The 25,370-nt window shown below is 42.1% G+C and overlaps 1 protein-coding gene across 2 annotated transcripts in view; it reads left to right on the top strand.

Annotated features, from left to right (window-relative positions):
- Window positions 1-25,370, top strand: part of cacna1g (calcium channel, voltage-dependent, T type, alpha 1G subunit) — a 215,155-nt gene that overhangs the window by 101,461 nt on the left and 88,324 nt on the right. For both annotated transcript variants that reach the window (XM_047327653.1, XM_047327654.1), the window contains 3 exons: window positions 8,803-8,900; window positions 21,970-22,129; window positions 24,626-24,926. In XM_047327653.1, the coding sequence (XP_047183609.1) occupies window positions 8,803-8,900; window positions 21,970-22,129; window positions 24,626-24,926 (559 nt within the window). The remainder of the gene's footprint in view (window positions 1-8,802; window positions 8,901-21,969; window positions 22,130-24,625; window positions 24,927-25,370) is intronic.

Genomic DNA, 25,370 nt, shown 5'->3' with positions numbered 1-25,370 from the left:
GGGACCCTATCCTTCATAAATCGATCCGGCACTGCACTCCCTCTCTCTCTCTCTCTCTCTCGCGCTCTCTCTCTCTCTCTCTCTCTCGCTCTCTTTTTCTCTCTCTCTCTCTCTCTCTCTCTTTCTCTCTCTCTCTCTCTCTCTCTCTCTCTCTCTCTCTCTCTCCCCCTCTCTCTCTCTCTCTGGTAAATCTTAATAAAAGAAGAGAGGGTGACGGATTGATGAAGAAAGGCAGACAGAAAGGGGAAGAGAAGCTGAGGCATTCGGGTCGATCGCCTCATTGGACACCTTCAATATTTAATCTGGTCTTTATATTTGAGGACACACACACAACGGGTGGAAATACTCATTTTGGTTGTATTGGCCAGTTTTGCTGTGAGGCTATAAAAACAGTGATGAATAAGGTAATTTCTGGTAGGTTATCTATGAATTATCTATGAGTCTAAAAACTTGTCGCCCCCAAGGAGAAATATGCCTTATAAACATTTGTTCAGAATTTCGTGATAAAACCTCTTTATCATCCCAGGCTGCTATTGCTGATATTATACAGTGACAAAGAGTCAATACATGCGGTCATGCCACACTTCCATGCCTTTATTCCTTACCTACCTACTATACACTGTATACCTGTATACCTTACTTCTACATATATAAAATAATTGATATGTGGTCCAAGAACCTTCATCAACTTAAAGCTGTGTGTCTCTTTCATCCTTTCACAAGAGTTGTATATTGTACATATTGTTTCATTTCTTTCATATTAGGGGGGCCTGAGATGTAGAAGAATATACAGTATTAGGGTTAGGGTTCTCAAGAAACAACAAGAAACTTTACAAAAAATTCAGAGAAAAGTAATAGTGTATGTTAACCTCGTTCAAAATTATACTTTCGTTTGTGAGCATGCTAATGTTTGATAGCACAGTGCAAAGTGGAACTGAGGCAGACGTCTTAAGTCCTACACCAAAGTACTGGGTAAAGTCTGAAAGGCTTGGATGAAAAGTGAAGGTATCGCCAAAGTTCTGTCAATCCGTCAAGAGGATTCGTCCCCTGGGTATTTGTACATGAAGTACTTGATGCATGTGCACGCCTCACGTGCCTCACATACTTCAGACATGGCACACACACAGTTTTCCAGAGATAGCTGATAAAGTAGACATGACATAAGGTGAGAGACCTACTGTTTGTTTAGGTAGTTTGCCAGTTTTCCTGATTGCGTTTTCCTTTTGGAATCTACACAGCAATTATTGATTACATGTTCATAAATTTATAATTTTAAATTATCTATGAGTGTTAATGATCCTTATATATTATCCTGAAGTGTAAAGAAATGTTATAGTGCCCAATGCATTAATCCTAAATCAACCCTCTGATTTGAGTCCCGCTAAAGGAGCTTGAGAGGGGAGCCCAGAACCTAATCCTGAGTGCCATCTCTTCTTGATTTATTGATGAGAGTTTGGATCAGCTCCAGCCCAGTTTAGGGGACAGTGGAAGAAAAAAGAAAGTGTGAGGATGGAGGAGAAGAAGCAAGGGTGGAGGAGATGTGAAGAGGAAGGGAGCGAGGGAGGCCAAGAGTTAGAGAGGCTGAGAGAGAGTGAGACTTGATGATACGATACGATTCGATACACTATATCCTCCACACGGGGAACTGGAATGTACTATCTTTGGTTTTGATTGAAGTTACATATGTGCTCTAATGACACTTGTCACCTTTTACTAAAATCACATTTCCATAATACACATTTACTTCCACCTTTGCGTTCATTTCTAGGTTATTTTTGTCATTACTTTTGCACTGAAAGCAGTCAGTTGATTTGAATGATGAATTATTCATTTAATTTAAAAGCTGAGTCAGGGCGACGCAGAGAGAGAGAGAAAGGGAGAGAGATGTCGTTGTTGCAGTCCAGATGAGAGAGAGAGAGAGGACAAAGACAAGGTTACAGTATCCGTGAACAGTGATGGCCATTAAACAAACTGTCCACCAGCCCCATCTCTGTGAGTTTACATTGTACAGCACCAGAGATGGTGACTGCTGTATTTCCTTGTCCAGGGTCTCCTTATCCACATGGGCTCTTCTCAATTAGCTAGATTATCCCTGCGCTGCAAGTGGGTGAGCAGATAAGCCATGGATTATTAGTGAAGGGTGGGGCGGGGGCATGGGAGAGAGCGAGGGGGGGAAAAGGAGGCTGGGGGAGGAGAGAGAGAGAGCATTACCTTAAGAAATCACTACTGCTTGTAAATTGTAACTGCTTGTAGATTTTAGAGCAAATTAAAACTGTTGAATCTGTTCTCATGACCATTACCTACTTGCTTGTCACACTCGTATTGTGAATGCACAGGGCCGACATCTGACATCTATGCTACAGAATTTGTGTGTTGAAGTTTAAGTTGTGTTTTTGAAATTTGACTGACTGCCTCTCGCCCAACTGTCTGCTACTATTGGCTCCAGCCGACCCTGCAACCCTTAATGGATATAGCGGTATAGATAATGGATGGTGCTTCAGCCCCAACTAGCGTTGCGGCATTTTTTAAAGGCTTTTCTCACACTTGCGGTGGTACTTCCCGACAGTCATAAATGGATCAAAAAACCATGCCTGCATTGTTTTTGACAACTGAAAGTCCCGCAGGCCGGAGCAAATCCACAAGAAAGATGCTTGAGTGTGATTTTGTTAGACTTGTTATCAGTGGGTTTGAAGAGGAGTAAATCATTTGCAGCACAGAAGGCAAAGTGGCATTTTGCATTTTTGTAGAAAAAAAACTTGCCACAGTTTCAAAATAATGAGTACCTGGAGGGAATGACGGTAAGCACACTGTATTTTTTGTAGTAGTTAATATTAAAGAATCTGGCATATTTAGTGGACTTGTATCTATGAGTGTGTGGAAATTGTTGCGACTTGATTGGCTTTAAGGGGACTGTTGGGCCCTGGCAGGGTTATGCAATCTACTCAGTGCCACTCTAATTATTATGTATTATAAAAAATATAGATTTAAAAATGTTATTTCCTTAATTTGCCTTCCTTGTGTTTTTTTTGTTAAGTTACCTTTGTTATCCCCATTTGTCTTTGTTTGTCTTTTTTATCTTGAGCTTGTTGTTTCCTGTTTTATTTTGAAATCACCTTCCTTGTGTCTCTGCACTTCCTGTCTCCCTGTTGCTCGTCCGTCACTTCATCTTTTTTTTGCGTCCCCCTGTGATTGCCTGCACCTGTTCCTAACGTGTCTCACCTGTGTCCAATCAGCCCCGCCCACCTTGTGTACACGGTCTCTGTGATTCTTTGGCGGGTCGTCTGTTTGCTCAGTTATGTTCAGTCATGTCTCCTGGCTCTGTTTTTTAGGCCCCAGTTATTTTTCCTATAATGGATTATTTTTGCTGGATTTGGATATTTCTTCCTCCTGAGAATGTAAGTCGGTTTTTTGTTTTCCAATTATCGAGGTACTTGTTTTTTCACTCTGCATTTGCGTCCTGCTCCATCACTCACCTGACAAAACATAGTTTATTCTTTATTTGTTTTCAGTTAACTGTGCCTCATTGTCCATGAGACCCCTTAACAGAAAGTGAAAGAAGTTGCAACAGTGCGGCGTAGTAGTGGATGTACTCGTTTGAACAAGTTTTCCATGGGCTCGTCTTAGTTTGATTCTGTATAAAAGACTCATGAACTCTCTCGGGTGAGTGGAGCATAGATTGTTTAGAGAGAGAGACAGAGAGAGAGATATTCAATAATCAGCCGTGACCGTGAAGATAAGCAACAGTGTGTGTTGATGAAAGGGTTTTAATGTGATTCAGCATGAAAACACTCCATCTGTCTACTCTCTCTGTGCACGTCTTCATGATAGTACATGCACTCGATCCATGTATTGACCTAAATAGCAAATAATCTTGTAAACGGGGTTGTCACACGTAGCATGGTAAGAGGGGCTTCTATGGTACACGTTGCATTTCTAATTTAACAATATTCTGTAAGCTGACATGCACACACAACACACCCCTGACGGCTTGTTCATTACCGACGTCGAGGCCAAAAGAAACCAATCACTATGCAACCTGAGCAGAGGAAAGATGACTGATTGTCTCATATTAAGTGAGAATTGATTGGACAGAATATGATGGAGCAAAGTGTTGCTATCATGACAAACAGCAGTGTTGTCCATGAGCCCAATTACAAAGTCAGGATCTAATTAAAGACAGACTGGAACAATCGGGTGGAAGTGAAGTGAAGATAAACATGAGCTCATTTTGGAGATTATATAAATAACCGCTACCTGTGTGCATTGCTTAACTGACTTAGTATTTAGTTGTACTAAGTAATAAAAACTTAATATGTCATGAATAAATGCTTTGACTCCAGAGTACGAGGGTTTTTTATGAAAAATGCTTAATTCGGTCAAAAAGCCCCAAATCATTTTAGATGAGATTTAGTTCTGCACAGAACTATATGTGGTTTAGATAATGAAAATGTGTTTTTTTTTCTTGCAATGTTTACACATTTATGATAAAGTGTGCCTACAAATAGGCTGAGCGAAGGGGGAAAAAAATGATATCAATATTACGATGAGGTTAAAAAAAAACTCAGTTTAAACAAATAGTTTTGTCACAAAACAAGGCTTCCCTGCTGTTCTAGGCTGAACACTTCCCAAACCTCTGTACTATACACACAGTTGAATGAAATCTGTTTCATCGACAATGTGTTGCTTTGTTCTGGCCATTTGAAGGCAATTTCATCGCTAACAATTGCCAAAACGATGGACTAAAAGAGGTAAAAAGTCTTCGTAGAGAGTAAGGTGATTCTCTGTGGATTCATCCCCACGAGCCCTTTCACATTAGCAGCTTCACAGACGATATTCGGGAATAAAAGTATATTTTTAGGCCATTAAGTTTGCCAGTTCCAAAGCCATTCGTCAATTTACTGTGCAGCCAAGCTCAGTGCCCCAACTCACCACATCAGTTATTATCCAAACACATTTCCAACATTGTTTATCGCATCGGTTTGTTACTGATAAAACAAACTCCCCAGCCTCAAATCAGGCACGAAAAACTGAGGGAGACTCCATCAAAATGTGTCAATTCCACTCAGCATTTCTCAGTCTATCGTCGTGATTTGCATAGAAATAGTCAAATGGAAACCCCTGTCGGGGAAAAGATGAAAAAAATATGCACTGGTGAGATACCTATTCATAGCTAACTATTGACTTTAGCAGGATTTTGCCTTTTGGTTCATTTATCACTTATCTATTCCTTCTTGTCCTGCTGTCAGATATTGAACTGGCAGCTGCTGTTAACGTTGTGGCATTGCAGTGGCTGCAGGGAGACAGATGAGTGGAGTGAGTTAGATGGACAGTAGATGGACAGACGGACAGATACATGTCGAAAGGCAAAGGTTAGACAAAGGTTAGGGGAGGAGTTTTGCCTGTTATAGGTCTTTCTGGGTGGCATTATTTCCTATGCGTGTGCTTGTGTGTGCGCACAAGATGTCCCAAGCCACTGTTGCCTGTGTTTTGGAGGGGGGGTTTGGCTGGAATGCTGAACGTATACCATCCATCAGGTCCCTGGCTGCTTTGGCACGAACACACACATTCCCACTCTGCAATAACAGAGGACAAGCTAAGAAACAAGCCGTCTACATGCCCTTAAGTGTGTGTGCCTGTGTGTGTTTGTGTGTGCGCACTTTATATCTCTTGTTGGTTTTCACTGCCTGACTTGTATGAATGTCATTGTTATTCGGCGAGTTTGTCCTTGTAAGTATCTCCCTCATATCTGAGTGTGTGACAAGTTGTAAAAGTGTTTTTTCGTCCTCGACTTTCATCCCTGAGTGTAGATCTACTTTGAGCACTTTAGTTTGGGAATTCTCCTCACGCAAACTCCCCCCCCTAAGGTTGGGCCTCCCCCGGCCTCTCCTGCTTCTCGTTTCGCCTCCCGCCGCCCCTCCACCATATCAGCATCATCAGCACTGGCACGGACTCTGTTGAAGCCAGCGCACGACTTCCTGTCATTTCCAGCATTTGTTTGATACACTCCATTTCGCCTCGGCTGTTTCTTCATTCCAGATGAGGCGAGATGGGTCAGTTTTCACTGAGCGCACCAAACTTCATCTGGCTCTCATCAGGGGCAGCAAGTGTTTTTGCACGGACTGTTTTTCAACAGACATCATTCATCATCCGCTTTTAAGGTTGTTTATAGGACTCTGTCCGATGAAAAATTACCCCAATATTTGTATTGTAATGCTCTGTGGATTTATAGCGTGTCTGTGGCACTCAAACATTAGGGTTTCCCATTGGTGTCCTGATAATGTTGCTATAAATTCCTCATAGGGACTATACTGCTCACCACTGACATCCCACTGAATTTATTGTATATCCTCGCCTTATGGTTTTGAAGGGTTGACCCAACTAATCAGTAGTGACATCATAGTATTACTCGCTGAGAGCAGGGAACACAGCAGTTCAGAATTTTGAGAAATACACATATTTGTGTTCTTGCAGAGAGATGGCTCACATTCATATGGTAAATATAATACTATAGCCACAAGTTAGCTTAGCACAAGAGTCCAAACAGATGTTATCCGCCAGTCTGACTATGTCATTGTTAACAGAATCTGTCAACCAACACACTGTTTAACACTTATCTTGATAGTTTAGTCCATACAAAAGTATCACTGTAGAAAATAGTTTTTTTGGTCATGTGCAGGAATCTATCTTGGCCAGATGAAATAGAACTGGTCCCACACTGTGGAGGTGATTCCATGAGCAGTAAAAGGTGTATCTGTTACTGTTAGTCGGCTCAACACTACCTCCTTTAAACGTGAATGAATTCTGGTAATCATTACTGACATCTCCCTTTCAAAGTCTAAAATGGTTGGTGAAAATTTCCTGAGCCCCAAGAAGACATTCAAAATCTTACTTTGTCTTTAGTCTAGTGTAACTATTCACTTTACAATGAGATATGTGATAGACCGGGAAATTTAAAAAAGCTACTAATCTTTATAACTGGGAAATTGAATGGTTTTCAAAATTAGTTCATAAAATACATTGATTGATTAATAACAGTAATAATCATTAATCATCTAGTTATTTATACTCTCTGTCGTTGATTGTACGGCACCAGTAGTGACTTAAAACTAAATCATATTAAACAGCTCTCCAGTGATTTACTATTGCACTTCTATTAAGCTATGGGACTTAAAAAAAATAAAGAATGTATGAAGGTGCTGTAAAAGAGGAGGAGATATCCTGACCTTAAGTTTGGTTCTCTAATTTTGTTTGACTTGTGCTTTGACCTTTTAAGTGTAATATCACTGAAATGCTCCTTTAATATTATTTGGATTTCTGGTTTTATTATATACATTTACTGTAATATTCTTGGAAGGAGTGATAGTTTTATTTTTCTTGGGGCTTCTATGTCAGTTCTTTTCTGTGCTCCCAAAGTAATATTTTCCTCCTGAGTTAATCGCTTCATAAAAATGCCAGTAGATTCCTTTTGACCTGAGAGTCCATGGCAACCTGTACACAGCTGCCAATATGGTGTAGATGTTACCGTTAGCTCTCTCTGCTGCAGATGGGATGGCATCTCTGTGCTGTTCTGTTTACCCATTTAACTGTTTACCCATTTAACTTCTCCCTCTGGCCTGCAGGCCGTGCGTGTGCGAGTGTGAGTTAGTGAGTCAGTCAGTCAGAGTGTTCCGGCTTCGGTACTGCTTCAGTGTAGCAGAAAGGGCTCTGACTGTACCGGGACAACCTGAAGGTTTAAAGGGGAACACACACATTTGCGCATTCCTTAAAGGAAATTATTGTACTTCAGGTGACCAACGGGCCTCTGCACACACCCCCACACACACACACACACACACTCAAATGTACACTGTCCAACATGTGTTGTGAATTTGTCAGACAGACATACTTGGAGTCGGTGTGAGGAGGGAATTCCTTCATCTGCACGCCCCTGCACATGTGCTTAACATCTGCCACACACACACACACACACACACACACACACATACAAAGGAAAGAGTGTGAGAAGAGACGATGATAATCTCTGATTAAAAAACAAAAGAAACCTTTTTTTCAAGCATTCCTCAGTCTCGCTCTCTAAGTGCATGTCCTTCTAACCTCCCATCACAGCCTGAGAGCGTCTCTGAAGAGCAGTTGGAGAGGCTGCTGAGAGCGAGTGAGCCGTCTCAAGGTTACGAGGCGGAATTATCTGCTGCTGCTCTTTTGTGGATGACGAGTGATTCGCCCGCTCGTGACGCCGCAAAGGGTGATCCACACGTAGCTGCTCGTTTCTTTTAAGGGTGATAGGGCGAGCACAAACACGTGTGTGTGTGTGTGTGTGTGTGTGTGTGTGTGTGTGTGTGTGTGTGTGTGTGTGTGTGTGTGTGTGTGTGTGTGTGTGTGTGTGTGTGTGTGTGTGTGTGTGTGTGTGTGTGTGTGTGTGTGTGTGTGTGTGTGTGTGTGTGTGTGTGTGTGTGTCCGTGTGTGTCCGTGTGTGTGTCCAACTTTCTGGTCTCGTTGTTGCAGTCACTTAGCTTTGGAATGAAAGCATATTGTTTGCCAAAACGCATGCATTGCAGTAATCTTTAAAGGCAGGAATGTAAATGTGATTCGGGACATTAGAGGATTAATTACAACATACCCAGCGAGAGAGGGAGAGCATGTAATACATACAATATATAATTGGCTACATGATATTGCCTTTGCATTCATTTTTTTTTTTCATGTTTCCAATCCCAGCTGATTAAGCCGCTTCTGCAGTGTTAGCTGTGATTGAATGTGTTGTGTTTACGCGTGTTTTTCCTCTCCTCTCTCCACACGTTGCAGGATGCTGGAGTACTCCCTCAACCTGCAGAACGTCAGCTTTTCAGCGGTGAGGACGGTTCGCGTGCTGAGACCACTGCGAGCCATCAACCGGGTGCCAAGTGAGTGCAGACCTACTGGCCCCCTCTCGCTGCAGCCCTCAAACCAGACTCAGGATCTGAGAACACATTGTCCTCTAATATCACAACACTTTTGGCTTCATCTGGAGCCAAATAGACTTCTTTTGATCTGAAACTAAAGCCAGGCTGTGTACAACGTTTAGGTCGGCCCTTTTGTCCATTGTGAGTAATTTTAAAAGGAATTCGATGATGTCTGTGAGTTTTGGGTGATAACTTTGTTCCCTTCAGGAGATACAGACGAGTGGGGTTGCACTGATCTGATTGCAACACTCTCTGCATGTTCCTCCCTATATTTCCTTCTAAGGTGGTCGATAAATTTGCTGTATTACTTCTGAAAGTGCCAACGGTTACCCAACAATCCATTGAGGAATCGTTCTGTTGGTTTGTCAACGTAGCATCGGTCCACGTGATTTGGGTGGAGTATTCGCAGTACGACATATGTCACGATCTTAATGATTAGCTTAAAAATGTTATCAATCACAATGTAAAATCAACAGATCCATCCGATCATCCCAACTTGGGGTATGTGGGGTTCACATGCTTAAATCTTCACATTAAATAGTAATATTTGATACGTAAGGCTCAAATGTGATCAGGTCCTTCATCGATCTTGCCACAGTGTGACCCAATCACCAAATGGAAACTGAATGCAGACTGATCAGTGAAATTTTCCACTGCTGTCAGCACTGGGCTTCTCACTTCAAGAACAGTGTTAGGGTTAGCAAATAGCCAAAAGTTGACACTTAGATACGTTCTACATTTTTAAAGTTTGGGGAATTGGGGAAGTTATTTAAATATCTTTCTGAGAGTGGGATGGGAAGATGAATATAACTCTAGACCCAGATGAAGAGATTCTAGCTTAATATTTATGTTCCACCATGAGAAGGTATTCCATCCACAAGTTTCATTTAAAAAAAAAAAAGTCAATCGTTCCTTTAAGATTCTTATAGATTTCAAAGAGTTACAAAGTAAAACGTTACAATATTGAAGTTTTGGCAATCGGATAAATGTTTCAAAATACTTACGTAGTTACTTTAATTTGCATTAGACTGAGAGATTGTAGTTAGTATGGTATTGTGCCTGTGGAGATTCTCATACATCCAGGTCATAATTAACCAAAGGCGTCCAGTTGCTCCTGATTCCATGCCTTTGGTTATGTTATTGTGAGTTCAATATATATAAGGCTGTGCGCCCTAAAGACACAGTATAAAGAAGAAAACAAAACATGTTGTCAGATGCTCAGTGTTAAAGGAAGTCTCTGATCTTTCAGCACACATTGTTCCTAGATCAGAACGATACTTGCCTCAGTTCTTTCTTGTGTACAAGCAATCTGACACGACAATAGATGGCAGTATAAACAAAATAAAAAAGCTATCTGTCAATTATATGTGAGATACACTTTGATCATAGACATCAAACTGACTGCTGAGCTCAAACGTCACACTGTTGATAACTAATTCAGGCATGGAACTGCATCACTTGAAAGAGCCCAAATAGACGCAGGCTAAAAGTCAAACAGAACCGACTCACTGTACAATAATGTGAAAGAAGACATTTATTAATGTAACACAATGACCAACCCATTTTGTATTAAGTAGGTAGAAGAAGGCATCGGCTGCATTAGCTTTCCCTTATTTAGATTCAGGTGGCTTCCCCTGCTCTGTCATGGTACTCGCTGTAATTTGTCATGCAGGTGGATTCCCACGCAGCAGCCAAATGTAGGTCAGGAACAAGCTGATCCACACTTGCTGCCTGACTGTGTCTCTGTGTTTTGGCTTTCCGCAGCCAGACACACTCAGATTTATATGGAATTTTATTAAATGACTGGTTCATAGCTAGAAGCACACACACACACACACACACACGCACACACTCCCACACTTGTTCATAATGATGCGAATACACAAATCCCTTAGATGCTTGCTCCCTCCGCCATCCTCCACCCTCGTACACACACGCCAATGAGAGGACACGTGTTGGCATAATGCATTCCATAGCCCCTTACCCTAACAGCCTTTTGAGAGTGAAGACCGGCCAAAATGTCTTCTCTTTCCCAAAATGTCCTCACTCGGTACAATCCTCAAAATGGTCCTCAGAAAGATACATGTATAATTATACACACATCAACCTAACCTCCCCAGGTTGCGCATGCGTGTGTTCATGCAGGTGTTTACCCCATGTAGCTGCATCAACCCCCCTCCCGTCTCTTCAATCCCTTTACCGATGACACTCCCAAACTCCTTCTGCACTCCATACCTCTTGTCAATCAAAGGCGTCGTAGGGGGCCAACAGTGCTCGTCAGACCGCACATCCAGCACAGTCATGCACAATGACTCGCTCAGCAGCCTTTCAACCATTACTCATTCTAATCATATGACTAATGCCGTCATTGTTGTGTGGATGATTTGAAGTGGTTCTTGCCCCGTGGGGGAAATGTCAATGTGTACAGTTGCGGTGGTAGAGTTGATGAAGGGGGAGTCCCATTGCATTTGGTGTGGCTGATACTGTCTTCATCTCCCCCTTTATCACTTCAGCTGCATAATCAAATCCTGTAGAGAAACTTGAAGAATTCATTATGATTCTGGGTGGGAATGGTTGTTGTGGAGACTCTGGCTATTTTGAGGCAGCACATATCATATCCGGATTTGAATACATGGGTGCTTCCGTTATTGGATGTTTCATTTCCCACTTGTTCGACTGGATTCTTATTAAAATGATTGTAGCGTTTCTTCCTCTAATGTCAATAAGGAGATGTTGGGATGGTGAAAAGGCGGGGAAATGGGCAAAGCTAGTTTCCCCCTCCTGAAGCATGCCGTGTAGAGAAGTAATTTAGCCCGAGCACATTACGAGCGAGGAACAGAATAGGGATGACAAACAGCAGATGGTGCAAGATAAAGTGTGACAGGATCCACAGATGCACAGCCACATACGAATGAAGCGCAACGTCGGTTCAGGCAGAGCACTCGAGTCATGTTTGCTTGCATTGGCTGATTGACATCAGCTGTTTCATTCATGCTCTGTAGGCACCAGCTCATTCATGGCTGTGCAGCCATCAGGTGACGTGCAGCGACCTATTATGTCCATGCAGGTTCATAGTGGGGCCATTACAACCAGAGTCTTCTCAAATACCATTGCCCCCCTGAAATCCTTCATAGATGCGCGTTGTTTTTGTTTTATGTAGAGTTAATGTCAAATGGGGCTTTTAGAAGATTGAACCCTGAATTTCTGTGCTATATTTTAGCTTAATGCACTTGTAGCTACTTAGCATAGAGAGAATTAATGTTTCAATCATATCTGAGCAGTTTTTTGGGGGGTTTCTTTGCTCACCTGGCATGAATATACTGCACACAAACCCAGGTCCTTCCACACTCATTTTCAGGGGTGAATAGGGCTTAAAAATCACCACCTGCATTAACATACTATGAATGCTAATGGCCCTAAGTGATTAGGTGACATTCGGGGCTCTGGTGTAAAACAGCTAACACTTGACAGGTTGACACACTTGGCACATTAACAGGAATTACTGTGGAAGCGATGAGCAGCCAATCTGTGGAATATAGCCACTGGTGCAGGCCACTAGAGAGCACATGACTCAATCACGCCGTCATCAGTATGGATACATAGAGTAGATAGACAGTCCAGAATGATAAGAGGAAACAATGTATGAGATCACATACAAGTTGACAAAACAGCCGTATTTCAAATATCAGGTGTCATAGTAGTGAAACAGCTTATTATTATCAGTGTATTTACAGGTCAGCAGGGTTAATTTAAATGGTCCGTCCAAGGTGGTGTAAACTTTCCATCTATAGCCTCTTAGTTGACTTTCACGCTGATATTTGTCCACTGCTGCCAAGAATGTGAGCTGCCTGAACCCGGATCTGCAGATGTATAAACATCCGTCTGCCTCTTCATCTCCAGCCCCATGTTACTCATCTCTCTCTATCTCTTGCCGCTTACTTTCAGTCAGTACTGGACTAGACGGCTGGAGCTCATCTGAAAACATACACCCCTTGAGAGTTGCATTTACGAACACATTGTTCCCGTGCCCCTGTCCACATCCTGGGCTCTGACAGTGATTGATGAACTGTCATGGCCGTGTGGCCAGTGGAAGTGAAGGATACATTTTGCAGGCTTCATCCACCAACTGCCGACACAACCAAAAAACCCCAGGCCCTGTCACCATCACATCACCACCTGCATGCCACAACCATTGGCTATTACCCTCCCATCCTAGTACTGGATGCTGGGGACCTTGTACCGGACCTGTCATTGGCTACAAGGCTGACATGACAACCCGTGACAGCCGCTGGTCACTCTTGTGTCTGAAGTGCAGTTTGTTTTACTGGATGACAGAAGAGGATCCCTCTCTCTGGGAGGAAATAATCCTTTACTGGGCACTGCTCATGGCATTGAAACAGATATGGTGCTATGGTGAGGTTGTCGCTATGAGTTTGAATGGCTAAGTTTATGTCTACAAGGCTATACAGTGCAAAATATGTCATACATGCTGTAAAAAAAATGCCAGTGCGATGAACTCATGCGATACTGTTGTGTGTGTACTTGCTTGTGTGTGAGGTGAATTGATAACGCATTGCTGTTCTACTTGGTAGTTTGTCAGAGTAAAAACCATGTCCCTGCCTATCCAATGTCCATACATCAAACAGCAAGTCCCACAAAACCTACTGAACAATTCATGTTTCCTTAGCGAGTCAAGTTAACCATATATTTGGAGCCTGTACAGTATTAGGAAGCAAGTTCATCATACTCAGGATATGTTTTCATTATCTGGCTTCACTAAGAAGCTGGTCATCAACTGGATCAGTTAACTCTGGTTTTTCATACCAGGCTACAACCATATTCTTGTGGAAGAGGAGGAGTTGTAGATTATGAGTGACTTCAAAACAATGAGTGAAGTTCTTAATATGATATGAGAAGAAACACTGATACGTACAGGCAAATTCAGCAAAAGCTACAAACAAAAGTAAAATTCTGAAAATGTAATTCATATGTATACAACAATATGATCACATGATTAGAACAGAGGGACAACATTTCAAATTATTTCTGATAGTCAAAGTTTGTAAATGGTAAATAGACTGTATTTATATTGCACTTCGCTAGTCTTAGTGACCAACCAAAGTGCTTTCTAAGACAAGTCACATTTACCCATTCACACAGACACACATTCATGCAGCGCTGCTATATACAGCACTTTTTTTTATCACACATAGCTCATACACTGCAGGCACAGACGTCAGAGGCAATATAAAACACATCAGGGCTTCAGTTTTTCTATTTCTCATGTTGTTCTGAGCTGCAGTGATAGAATAGGAGACAAAGCATGTCAGCAATCCTATCAGAAATCAAAACATCTTTTGAGGTATTGTATTTATCATGTATTCATTTAGTGTGATACACCCCATCATTAATGTGTGGTGTTGACCTGTTGAACTACAAATTTGCGGCCTGTGCTACAAAACTATGAGCCTCTGTTGCCCCAGTGCTATGCGCAAAAAACATTTAACGCACAGCCCTTGTCCAGTGCATAGAGAGCAAAAGAAGAAAGATTGTAAATCTAGATTCGCTCAATTAAAGTGAAACCCAAACATCTTTTTTCCCCCTGCCTGTTCACAGTAAACAGTGCTTCTACTAAATAAAACTGCAAACGTTAACATTTAAAATACACTGTCAGCAATTGTAACTTTTGCGAGCTTGATTCAGATGCTACTATATGCAAACGGCAGTGGAGAGCTGCTTTAATGGGTGTTGGTTCCAGCCCTATATGTAAAAGTGCCATTGTTGTACAAAGAGAGGAAAAATAACGTTTCCTTTCATCCTCAGGCTATAGAGCCACATTTAGCAGACACTATTTGGTTCAAGCCAAACATAATTTTGGAAAAGTCATGGACTTCAGGATGATGGTTGCTCATCTGCCAAAGTGCCTGGTTCGGTGGCCAAAGCAGCCAGCTGCAGTCTGATTATGCAATTCATTGTTTGCCTCCTGGCTAGCTTCAATGTATTATCCCACCTCGGCTACCAACAGTTCCTTGAAGCCAAGGCCTGCTGGAGTTAAAGAGGAACGGATTTCTCACACAAAGTTGAGGAGAGTAGTTTAGCATAGCATAGTTTATGGGGACTAGTATTTATATTATGAAAACTTTTGTGGCCTTTGAGGGGTTTTCTCTAATAATGACATCAGGGTCATCTTGGCTTGGGTTTGGAGGATATACATTTAAAGCACAGAGTCTACTATACAATATATACTACTGTTACTACAGTTTGGAGCTTAACCCACACTCTGTCGTATGAACAAGCCACGTTTGATTCAGCAAACGCGTCTCATCAGAAAAGTGTGTAAATGACTACAGAATAATGTCAACTTAATGAGGTGTAATGAATATATTTCTATATACATTTTCTATATTTCATTTATATATTGATAATTGCTTCAAAGTGATTAAAAGAAAATGATCCATTAGTGAATAAACTGGTTTGACTAACAGCAGGCTAATTTACGACTTCACGACAGGTCTGAACCACTCTTAATTATGAGAAAATACGAGAAAATTGGTGAATGCGGGAAGTTCTACCGTAAAACACTCATCTGAATGATTTAAGAATAAATCTGTTCTTTACGAATGGTTCTTGCATGAGGCCTATTGTGTTCTTCTTGTGAGTAAAACCCAGACCCAAACATATCAGGCTCACACTCTACATCTTTAGGACAGAAGCTGTATTAAGATGAGCCAACCCAAGACCCAAAGTTCTGTATTAGCTTTATTTCACCGAATGCTTTCCCCTAGGCTAATGCAGCACAATGGCAGCATTTTCTTTGTTCTTTCTTCTTCCCATCGAGCAATGACAAACTTCTTAACAAATTCAAAGGCCAAGATCACCACTTTTATTGTGATACGAGGGCAACAGGGAGAGCCCTGAGGACTCGGGGGATGTGTGATCCTGGGGGCTCCTTGTTTGCGAGCTGGGCTGAAGGAATAAAAAGCTGATAAGGTTAAAACAAGATCAGAGGAGAAAGCTGTTTGCCAAAGGATGAATTCACAGAGTGATCCTTGCTCTTCACTGTCTGTTGGCAGTCTATATACAAAAAATTGTGTTAGTCAAATCTCAATATGACAAGACGCCCCCAGCAGCTGTTGGCAGGCAAGTGGCATTTTGTCGCTCAGAGAAAGAACACAATCGACTCTACTTGTATTCGCAGTCCAAATTCATTATAAATTAATCTTAAGCTGCGACGATGTCTTAAAGCTTGAAATTCAGTTCTTTGATAACTTTGAATCATTTTTGAATGTCTGGAAAAAAAAAAAAGATATTTTATTTTTAAAGGTAAAATATGTACTCAACTCATAATAATTAAAATGCCTAAAACCAACCACCTTATGTTACATGACTAACGTGAACTGACATTATCCCGAATGTTTGTATCCCAATTCCAAAAACCTAGTGGAATCTGTCTGTTTCATTTGGTCCCCTATCAATGGCATCAAATCCTCTTTGCACATGCAGCAGTAAAGTGGTTGTGGTTTGATTATAAGTTTCATCCAGATGAAGAATTGTAGTCATTGGACGTCTGGATCTTAAGTTAACCAAGAAAAAGAAGCTGAGCAAACATTAGCTCGGCTTACAGCTCGCTGTGGGGCTGCTAGCCCTTGGATCGAAGAACTGAAAGACTTTTTAATAAAAGCATTGTTAATAGTTTCAGCATGACAGAAAAAAAACTGAACCTGGCTCTGTCGTTGGATTCCTCTTAGTGGCTTACGATTACGACTGGGCATTATTGGCAGATCCTGTAGGCTTCTATAAATGGAGCCACAGGTGTTGAGTCCTATTTGTTTTCAGTAGTTTGACGATTTATGAGTTTTGCTTAGGATTTGTAAAGTAATGAGTTTGTCTGTCTGCAATTTACAAATTATTTTATCTGTGTTTGCACCTGTGTTTCACTGTGGATTTATCTGTGCAGGAGTTGTCGACACACAAATGTGAATATAATATAATAAACAGGAATACACAGTTTATGAACACATCAAAGCAGATGGCTTCATACAAACTGGTGAGCAGAAACAAATCTGTGAACTCACTCATGCAAATAAGCAGGTCAACAGAGTTCAGATGGTTTGTCTGTCCTCTGTTCTCTCCATCAGTTTTCATCTCTCTGCATGTACTTTCTCTTCGGGGGGGCGGGGGTGGGGGGGGGGGGGGTGTCACGCGGCTCACTTATGCAGAGGCACTTCGTTTCGAGAAACACCTAGTCATCCTCGTCCGGAGTCTTTGACACGGAGCTAGTTACCATCCGTCCACTCGGAGCAAATAGGAAGAGACGCAGATGTACGCTGGCCCACGACTCTGTGAGCCCATCAGTTCACCGTACAGAGATGGAGCTGGACCTGGGCAGGAGGGCAAAAGAAGCCGAGCTAATCTGCCTATTGACAGATGGTTCCCCCGATCTCACACAGCCACCTGCCTGCCAGCCATGCTGGAATGGAGTAGCCGCCCACGGCGAGGTTGGAGAGGGCACACAGGCGGAGGAGGAGATGATTGATATTGAATATGAAATGTCGATCACTTGGAATGAGCATACTACTGAGATTGGGAGAGGCCCGAAGGATTGATTCTCTTATCTGGGAGGTAAACTCAGGTTCTGTCCAAGATATTCAGGATGATATGGCCTCATATCTGGCTCTGTCCATGTTAGTCTTACCACCTTCAAAATAACAATATCAGGCTTGAAACACCCCCGCAGTCACTCTTAATATTCAGTGTTCCCCCAAACAGCTGAGCCATACATTGTTTAATAGAGGAGGCTGCTTTCCTGATATCTTGACTTTGTGTATTGGCAGATACATGTACATTTAAAACAACTCATAACATTTTTTAACAGCTGTATAACCCTGTATGGAAATGATGGTTGCTGAAAAACAGTTAAATGCAGATAATGAAGACATAGAACTTATTTTATTAGTTTGACTACATAAGAAATCTAGGAATAAACAACAATTATTTCCTTTAAATAGCTGTTAAAGTGCAGTCGCAGCTTATGAAAATAAAATACCTTCAAAGTTTTAAACAGTACTGTACAAGTGTAAAATTAATTTAGAATCCACAGATTAAAAACAATACATATAAATAATATAATACATAAAAAAAAGATTTTTCAATTCAGTGATAATTGTGATTGGTGGGACTGTCAGATTCAAACCTGCTAATGATTGGTTTTGCGCTCTGCATGGGTGCAGCTGTCAGAGTCTTTAGTATTAATTTGTCATTGTGCAGCCACATCTCCGGTCTGAACGGTAGTGTGAAGCCGGTCGGTGGAGGCTCGGCCTGCAGCGGACACTAATCTCAGCTCCGGTCACTGACTAAAGCGGCATCCAAACAGCTCAGCACTCTGAGAGCAATCCCTAGAAGGAGCTGCTGCTTAATGTGCGCCCTGTGTCGTGTGTGTGTGTGTGTGTGTGTGTGTGCGCCTACATTGCCCATTAATGACCAGAGAAAGAAAAGAGAGAGCTGCTGTTGAAGGCAGCGAGTCGGGTCTGTCAGAGTGTGAGCCTCCCCTCCTCTGTGACAGCAGCTGAATGTATCACTATGCTATTATAGTATAGTTGTATACAGTAATTTCTCATGAAAACAACCTCGGAGAACAGCATTTAATCACTCTTTTCACAGTGTGATCATCAGAGTGACATACAGCTCTAGGTTATCATCTCTCTCTGTTACTGTGTACACATTTGCAGTTACTCTGACTGCTGCGCGCAGTGGAAAATGTGGCAGTATAACTTAAAAACGCTTTTTTTCAATTGGATGCCATTCACAGAGTTTCTGTTTACTTCCCCTGGGTTCCCTTACTCACGTCTCTCCCTTTGAGAGAATGATGGCTACAGACCCAATCCAAACAAGATTGTTATCCATGGCAGATGCTCCTCACTGCCACTCATTCTCTCGTCTTTCAGCAATACCTTTGCCTCTCCTCCCTTTATCGCCCCCCTTGTCTCTCCTGGCTGTCTCCTCCTCATTTCTTTTTCCATATCCAAACAAGTCAGCAAAACCCCCCTCGTTTTTCCTTCCATCTGCCAACACCAAAAGTCTCTGTCACATTGTGTACCCACATGAAAAAAAAAGAAGAGAGAATCTATCAGAATCTCTCTGCAAATATGAAAAGTTCCCCATGCAGATGGCACAGTGTAGATGAAAGGTGTTGGAATGTGGATACAATATTATTTTTGTATTCTAAACATGCCCTGTAAATACATGTTTCATTTGAGGCAACGACTCCAAACCAGAGAGGGCTGGAATTGATACCACATTTAAAAGAAAACAACAAAGCGCTTTCTATCCTCACAGCATGTCTGCTCAGGATCACGTTTGCAAATACGCACAATTTTGTGAAAAAACGCACATTAAAAAAAACAAAAACTGACAGGCTTTGGCTTCTATATAGACTGTCTAAATATTCACCCAGACCGTTGATGTAGTAAACAAAGAGAAGCTATCTAACTCTTCCACAGCAGGTCCACACTGACACTTCAGCATCAGACTTCAGCATTTACTTTGGCATAGCATTACAACATTTAAATAAGCATCAACAGAAGTCTGATATAGGTTATTAAGAGTTCTGCTCTCAAATATTCACAGTTAACTCATTCTCTTTTCATTGTATCATTTGTATTCAATATTAAATGGTCAGGAGCAAATGGAAATTGTCATCACGGTGTCCCTAACTCTTAAGAAATTAGATTTTTCAAAGAAAAACCTCATCAAATACAGACTCCCCTTCGACCTCTGGGCCTGTGCTCATTAGACCCACTCAGCATTAAGTTTGTGTGTTGCACTGACAGCCATCAATCAGACTACAATTTTGGAAAGCAAGTTACTTTCTCATCCCCTCACTTTCCCTCCATCTCTCTGAGTTTTGTCCTATCCATGTTCTTGGTGTCCCTCCCCTGTTCCCCTGAGGCCGTCTGTCAGCAGACGAGCTCTGCCGGCGCTCCAGCAGGGGCTGACCCAGCCGCTCCAATTACCCCGAAAAAAACCCTGATCAGAAAAAAATTATCCCCATTATTGTAGCTTACTTTATCAGCTTTCTGCAGGGACAGAAAAACTTGGTAGCAACATTAAAAAAAAAGAAAAAATATTTCTGTAAGAGTAATATCTGAGCTGCAACAGCAGAGGTACATGGCCAGATTTAGCTGCGTGCGTGCGTGCGTGCGTGCGTGCGTGCGTGCGTGAGAAACACTGTCCATAGCAGAGAGGTGTGAAAGGTGAAAAAGCTGTCTTTTTACTGTGGCGTTAATTCAGAGCAAACTGTAGGAGTCCTGCTGACACACTGGCAGGTTGCTAACAAATCACTGCACTTCCGCTTGACTCAGGACCCTTGTGTCATATCCAATTATGTGTTTAACCTTTATTCCATCCAAGGGAGGATGTTGCCACGCACACTTCCCCTCTTTTTCTAAAAGGGTCTGCTTAACATTTCTGCACTTACACACATTCACCTCCATGAGCAAATCAATTTAACTACGTACTTCCACTGGAGTTTCTTGCTCTAAAAACACTCATTGCAGCGATGCTGAGATCTAATATTCGCATATCCCACTCTAGTGGCACAATACGATTCCGAGTGGTATGCCACTTTCATAGTGGTATGAATATGGCGATTGTAAACATCTGACACTGGTGTTCCTCTGCCATGTGCCACCACCCACTGATTCTTTAACAGCACATGTCACTGCTTATTGTGGTGTTTCCCTGCTGTGTTCCCATACTTTGTCACTATTGTTCCACTGACACTGAAAATAGTCTCAAGTGAATGTATTGTAAGGTCACTTGAGGCAGCGTGAGTTGGGGCTGAAGACAACAGGTTCCATTTTTGTTTTATTTGATTTCTCATTTTTCATCTCGTTGGACGATTTACTGTATATAAAAGTGGACGTAGTGAACGGGCCTGAAGCCTGTATTCTCTGGAATCACCAGCAGAGGGCGACTCCACTGGTTGCAACAAGAAGTCAGTTTCTATATGTCTATGAGAAAATGACTGACTCCTCACTTGATTTATAACGTCAGTAAACATTTTCCTGAGGAGTTTAAGGTCTCAATCTCTCCTTTCAAGTCTTCAATACAGCATGATGTTCATTTTGTAAATAGTGGTCTCATTTAGGGTAAAATAGACGACAAAGCACTGTCTGAGCTCTGTCTGGCCCAACCCCCTTCTCCTCCCCGTTTGTTTACCTCTGGTTTCAATCTGGCGCTGGTCAAAATGCTAAACTCGAGACTTCCAAATAGCATGACTGTGGCATCTCAATACAAATTTCTATATGTCAGAGTGAGGTGGCATATGACAGTGGAGCATGAGTGACTTAAGTACCAACGGTTACATGCCGCTGAGGTTTGTCACAGGCCACTAGAACAAGAGAGACGTGAGACCAGTATGTCACTCTTTAATTGGAAGCAGTTTGCTCAATTTCAACATTGTAAAAAACTTCCTGCTGACAGGGAATCTCTCCGAATCACTTCTGTTTGTCAAGAGCCAGGCGTCGTATTATTTACGAGCAGCCCACAGCACTGCTCTTCATCTGTTGCAATGAATGGCCCTGTTTTGGCAGTCCTTCATTAAGCTGTTTAACTCATATACGACTTTAAAGGCTCAGAGGCCACATTCAATAAACTGTGATGTACGGCGGGCTATTAGCTCTGCCCATTTAGCATAATTATTTACCGTTCATTAAACTGTTGAAAGTGTCATAGCATCGACTGGCACGTGTTTAATAAGATCAAATGAATAAAGATACTGAAATGTGCACTGTGAGTGTGTTCTAGCTCTGCACTAGGCAGAGAGAATGGCTGTAAATTGAGAGGTGCTTGGATATGTCCTCATATCGACTGGGCTTTTGAGTAAAATACCCACTACCGTCACATCGCACAGCCACTTGTTGTAAAAGAGGTTTGATTTTCATTTCAATCAGTAATATGCACTTTGTACGTGTGCGTTGCCGTACTGCAGCGTGCTGTTCAGCTGTTTGACCTTGTCCTTGTCTCTCAGGTATGCGCATCCTGGTGACCCTGCTGCTGGACACCCTGCCTATGCTGGGCAACGTGCTGCTGCTCTGCTTCTTTGTCTTCTTCATATTCGGCATTGTGGGCGTCCAGCTGTGGGCCGGCCTGCTCCGAAACCGCTGCTTTGTGGAGGACAACTTCTCCTTGTGAGTTCCGCAGTCACTATATGTGCTGATGTGTATGCTTATCTGTGACATTGTGTTGTTGTTTGTTTTTCTGGTATTTATTGTTGGGACAGCTGTAGATTTGACAAACAAAGCACAATGTTTTATATGTATATAAAACATTGATTGAAAGTGGTGCATTCCTGTATTTTCTTTTTAGTATTTGAAGCCACAAAATAAGCTCCACCTCAACCTGCTACTGTATCGAAACACCATTTCCATATCAATCAACGATGATCCAGAAACATTAAACATTGAATTATAACTAAGATTTATAAACTGTTGTTAACGAAAGGGAAGTTTCAGCAGTGATGTATTTTTCCCACTCATTTTGCCCCTTTTTTTTGTAGGTTTGATAATGATGATTTCAATTGATTATCATAGCACCATACTCACTAAGTAACTGATGAGATCTGATCTAAAGTGTGACAGTATCACAAACAAAAAGCTCCGGCAGTGTAGGAAACACACTGATGACTTATCACACTCACTTTCACTTTTTATCTCCAAACAAACTGATGAACTCGTATTGTTTACAATCCCTCCGATCATGTGACTGCTCAATTCCTGCCCTGTAAGTCACTGTTTCCTGGTGTCACCTGTTCCATTTGGCTGTGCAGTACATTTTTATCATAACCATTAAACACAATGGCCAAACCTATGAATATCAAGTTGTACTGAACCAGTGATATCATTTTAAAAGGTCAGAGAGGGCAACTGAAAATGATACATAACATCATACGCACAAAAGAGCCTGTGTTCCCAATTGGAAAATCTGTATATTGATGAGGGTATTGGCCTTCAAGAACTTATATTGATCAAATGATTATCTACGCCAACGGTGCACAAGGTGACAGGATTTATGTATTTATTCATGTCTTATTTTACTGACAGAGCTCAGATGAAAGGCTGCGATCGCAAACAGGTCTTGAGAAGGTCAAGGTAAAACTGCGGCGTGAACCTTCGCCCTGCACACTAAACTAGGTCATGCAGTGAAGTCAATGAGGTTAGCGATTACAGAGTCTCATCACAGTGATGAATGGGAGACAGACGGGCCCTGGAATAATGACAAAGGCCCTGTGCGGCGCATGGTATGTGGAATATGGGCACCCATGACTTATTCATGTTCATCCCGGCTTCATCTCCCTCTATAGGATTTATGACATCTCACAGCTATAATTTAAATCCATGCATACTGGCGTTGGTGAGCATGCATTCTTTTCTTTTTTTTCGTCTTCATCAATTTTTAGACATTCTTCTTGTGTCTAGAAATCCGCGTCAGATGGATGGACTTTCAGTCTGTTTTAATGTCTGCTCCCCTTTCTCTTTATCTCATATTACGGCTACATATTATCACGCTTTGGCAGTACCAGCTATGAACTGTTGGCTGGGTTGGCAGTGCTTTAGTAGATCATCCCTAAGTGTGACTTAAACAACTTTTATAGAATGTCTGAATAAAAAAAAGCAAGTTCCAATACGGAAAAGGAACTGGTCCTGTCCCACAAAGTATGTGAGACTACTATGCAACAGCCTGCCAGCAGAATTTGTGTTGACAGAGAAGCCAGATATCACACAATCACCAGACGCACAACACCAGTTATTCCGGCCGGATGAGTGCACCGTAACAGATATGCCAAAAGTTTGTGTCCAGCAAACACGCTCGTCCGTCCAACTCACACAATACACACATGGGTCTCCCCGGGCCAGTTGGCCCCAGGTTTGTCAACACAATAGCAGCTGCCTCTGTGGATTATTTTCCTCCTATCTGCTTGAAGGGGTGCCAGCTGCCGCACTATTTGCATGAAATTAAAACCTGCCGACTTTCGGGGCTTCAGAGTTGATCAATTCACAGTTGGGGCCAGTGTTTGCACGAATTCAAACGAAGCCGCATCTCGACTCAATTGCTTCAATCTGGCAACAAAAGCAAGCTGCGCTAAATCAGTCATGGGCACCGCAGCCTCACTTTGTCTGGTCTTGGTATGAACAGTTACCTTAGATAGATGTTGCTGTGTCTTAGGGTATTCATGGTAGTCTGTGTTGTTGGTGTTATACAACTTGTTGTGTTCACCCATTCTAATTATTCCCTCAGTATTTTTAATCAATTTAGTTTAAATAAACGTAAAAGCAGTTTTGGTTCATTTTTTTCATATCAGTGTCTCAAGGTAAAACTTGTTATCTAGACACACAGACCTTTAAGTGCAACACTAGAGTGAGCCTGCCTGCAACTGACTATTGCTTAATAAAGTTTTAAATTTGTTCTATTATCCTGCAATTGCCACCAGGTGCCAGAGCGGTCGCTGTTCAACCAAATTGAAGTGTATTGTACCCTGTGTGTTAAATACTATATGTCTACTGACCCTTTCAAATGTAAAAATTAAGTATTTCAACTTACAGAACACCTTTCTATGACTTTGTCTAGTCCCACGACCCAAACAAATCAGTAATCCCTGCAATGTCCCCTCTTCTGTCTCTCCCAAGCCCTCTGTCTGTGAAGTCGGAGAAGCTGCACGACTACTACCACACAGAGAACGACGACGAGAACCCCTTCATCTGCTCTCAGCGCCGGGACAACGGCATGAGGGACTGCGGCTCGGTGCCCAAGCTGTACGAGGGAGGCCTGCAGTGCAGCCTGGACATGGACTCTTACAACAGCACTGACAACACCACTTGTGTGAACTGGAACCAGTACTTCACCAAGTGCTCTGCCGGTCGGGTCAACCCTTTCAAGGATGCCATCAACTTTGACAACATCTGCTATGCCTGGATCGCCATCTTCCAGGTACGGCAGCTAATGACGCCTCCAGAACAGTAAGATTTCATTGCATAAACTTATTCTGCAGAAGGGCACATACAGTATGGTCTGAGTGACGCAAGTCTGTAGTTCAAGATGGAGACAAACTGCCCCGGTGGCTGGTGTATCAGTGGAAAAAGGGCTTACAGGATTTGCAAGTTACCACAGCCACACCACCAGACCATAGTTTCATTTTGCTACACTATTTGTTTGCTATCACCACATCCTTTGAAAACCCTCTCGCCTGTCTAGCTGAAGGGGTTAATTTTGGAGATGAGTTCTCCCATAAGTCCAACTGATGCCTGCGTGGGGTGAAGCACACAAGAGAAATGTTGGGAATTAGTTGTCTGTTGAGTCTTGGCATTTGGAACACTGAACTATGCAATGTAATGTTTTAATCTGTATTTTTTTAATCTGCTTTCTTTCTTTGTG

The sequence above is a fragment of the Scophthalmus maximus genome, chromosome 16 (assembly GCF_022379125.1).
Source record: "Scophthalmus maximus strain ysfricsl-2021 chromosome 16, ASM2237912v1, whole genome shotgun sequence".
Classification (NCBI taxonomy): Eukaryota; Metazoa; Chordata; class Actinopteri; order Pleuronectiformes; family Scophthalmidae; genus Scophthalmus; species Scophthalmus maximus.
Note: the sequence above shows the minus strand (reverse complement) of the source record. Positions and strands in the feature narration are given on the sequence as shown.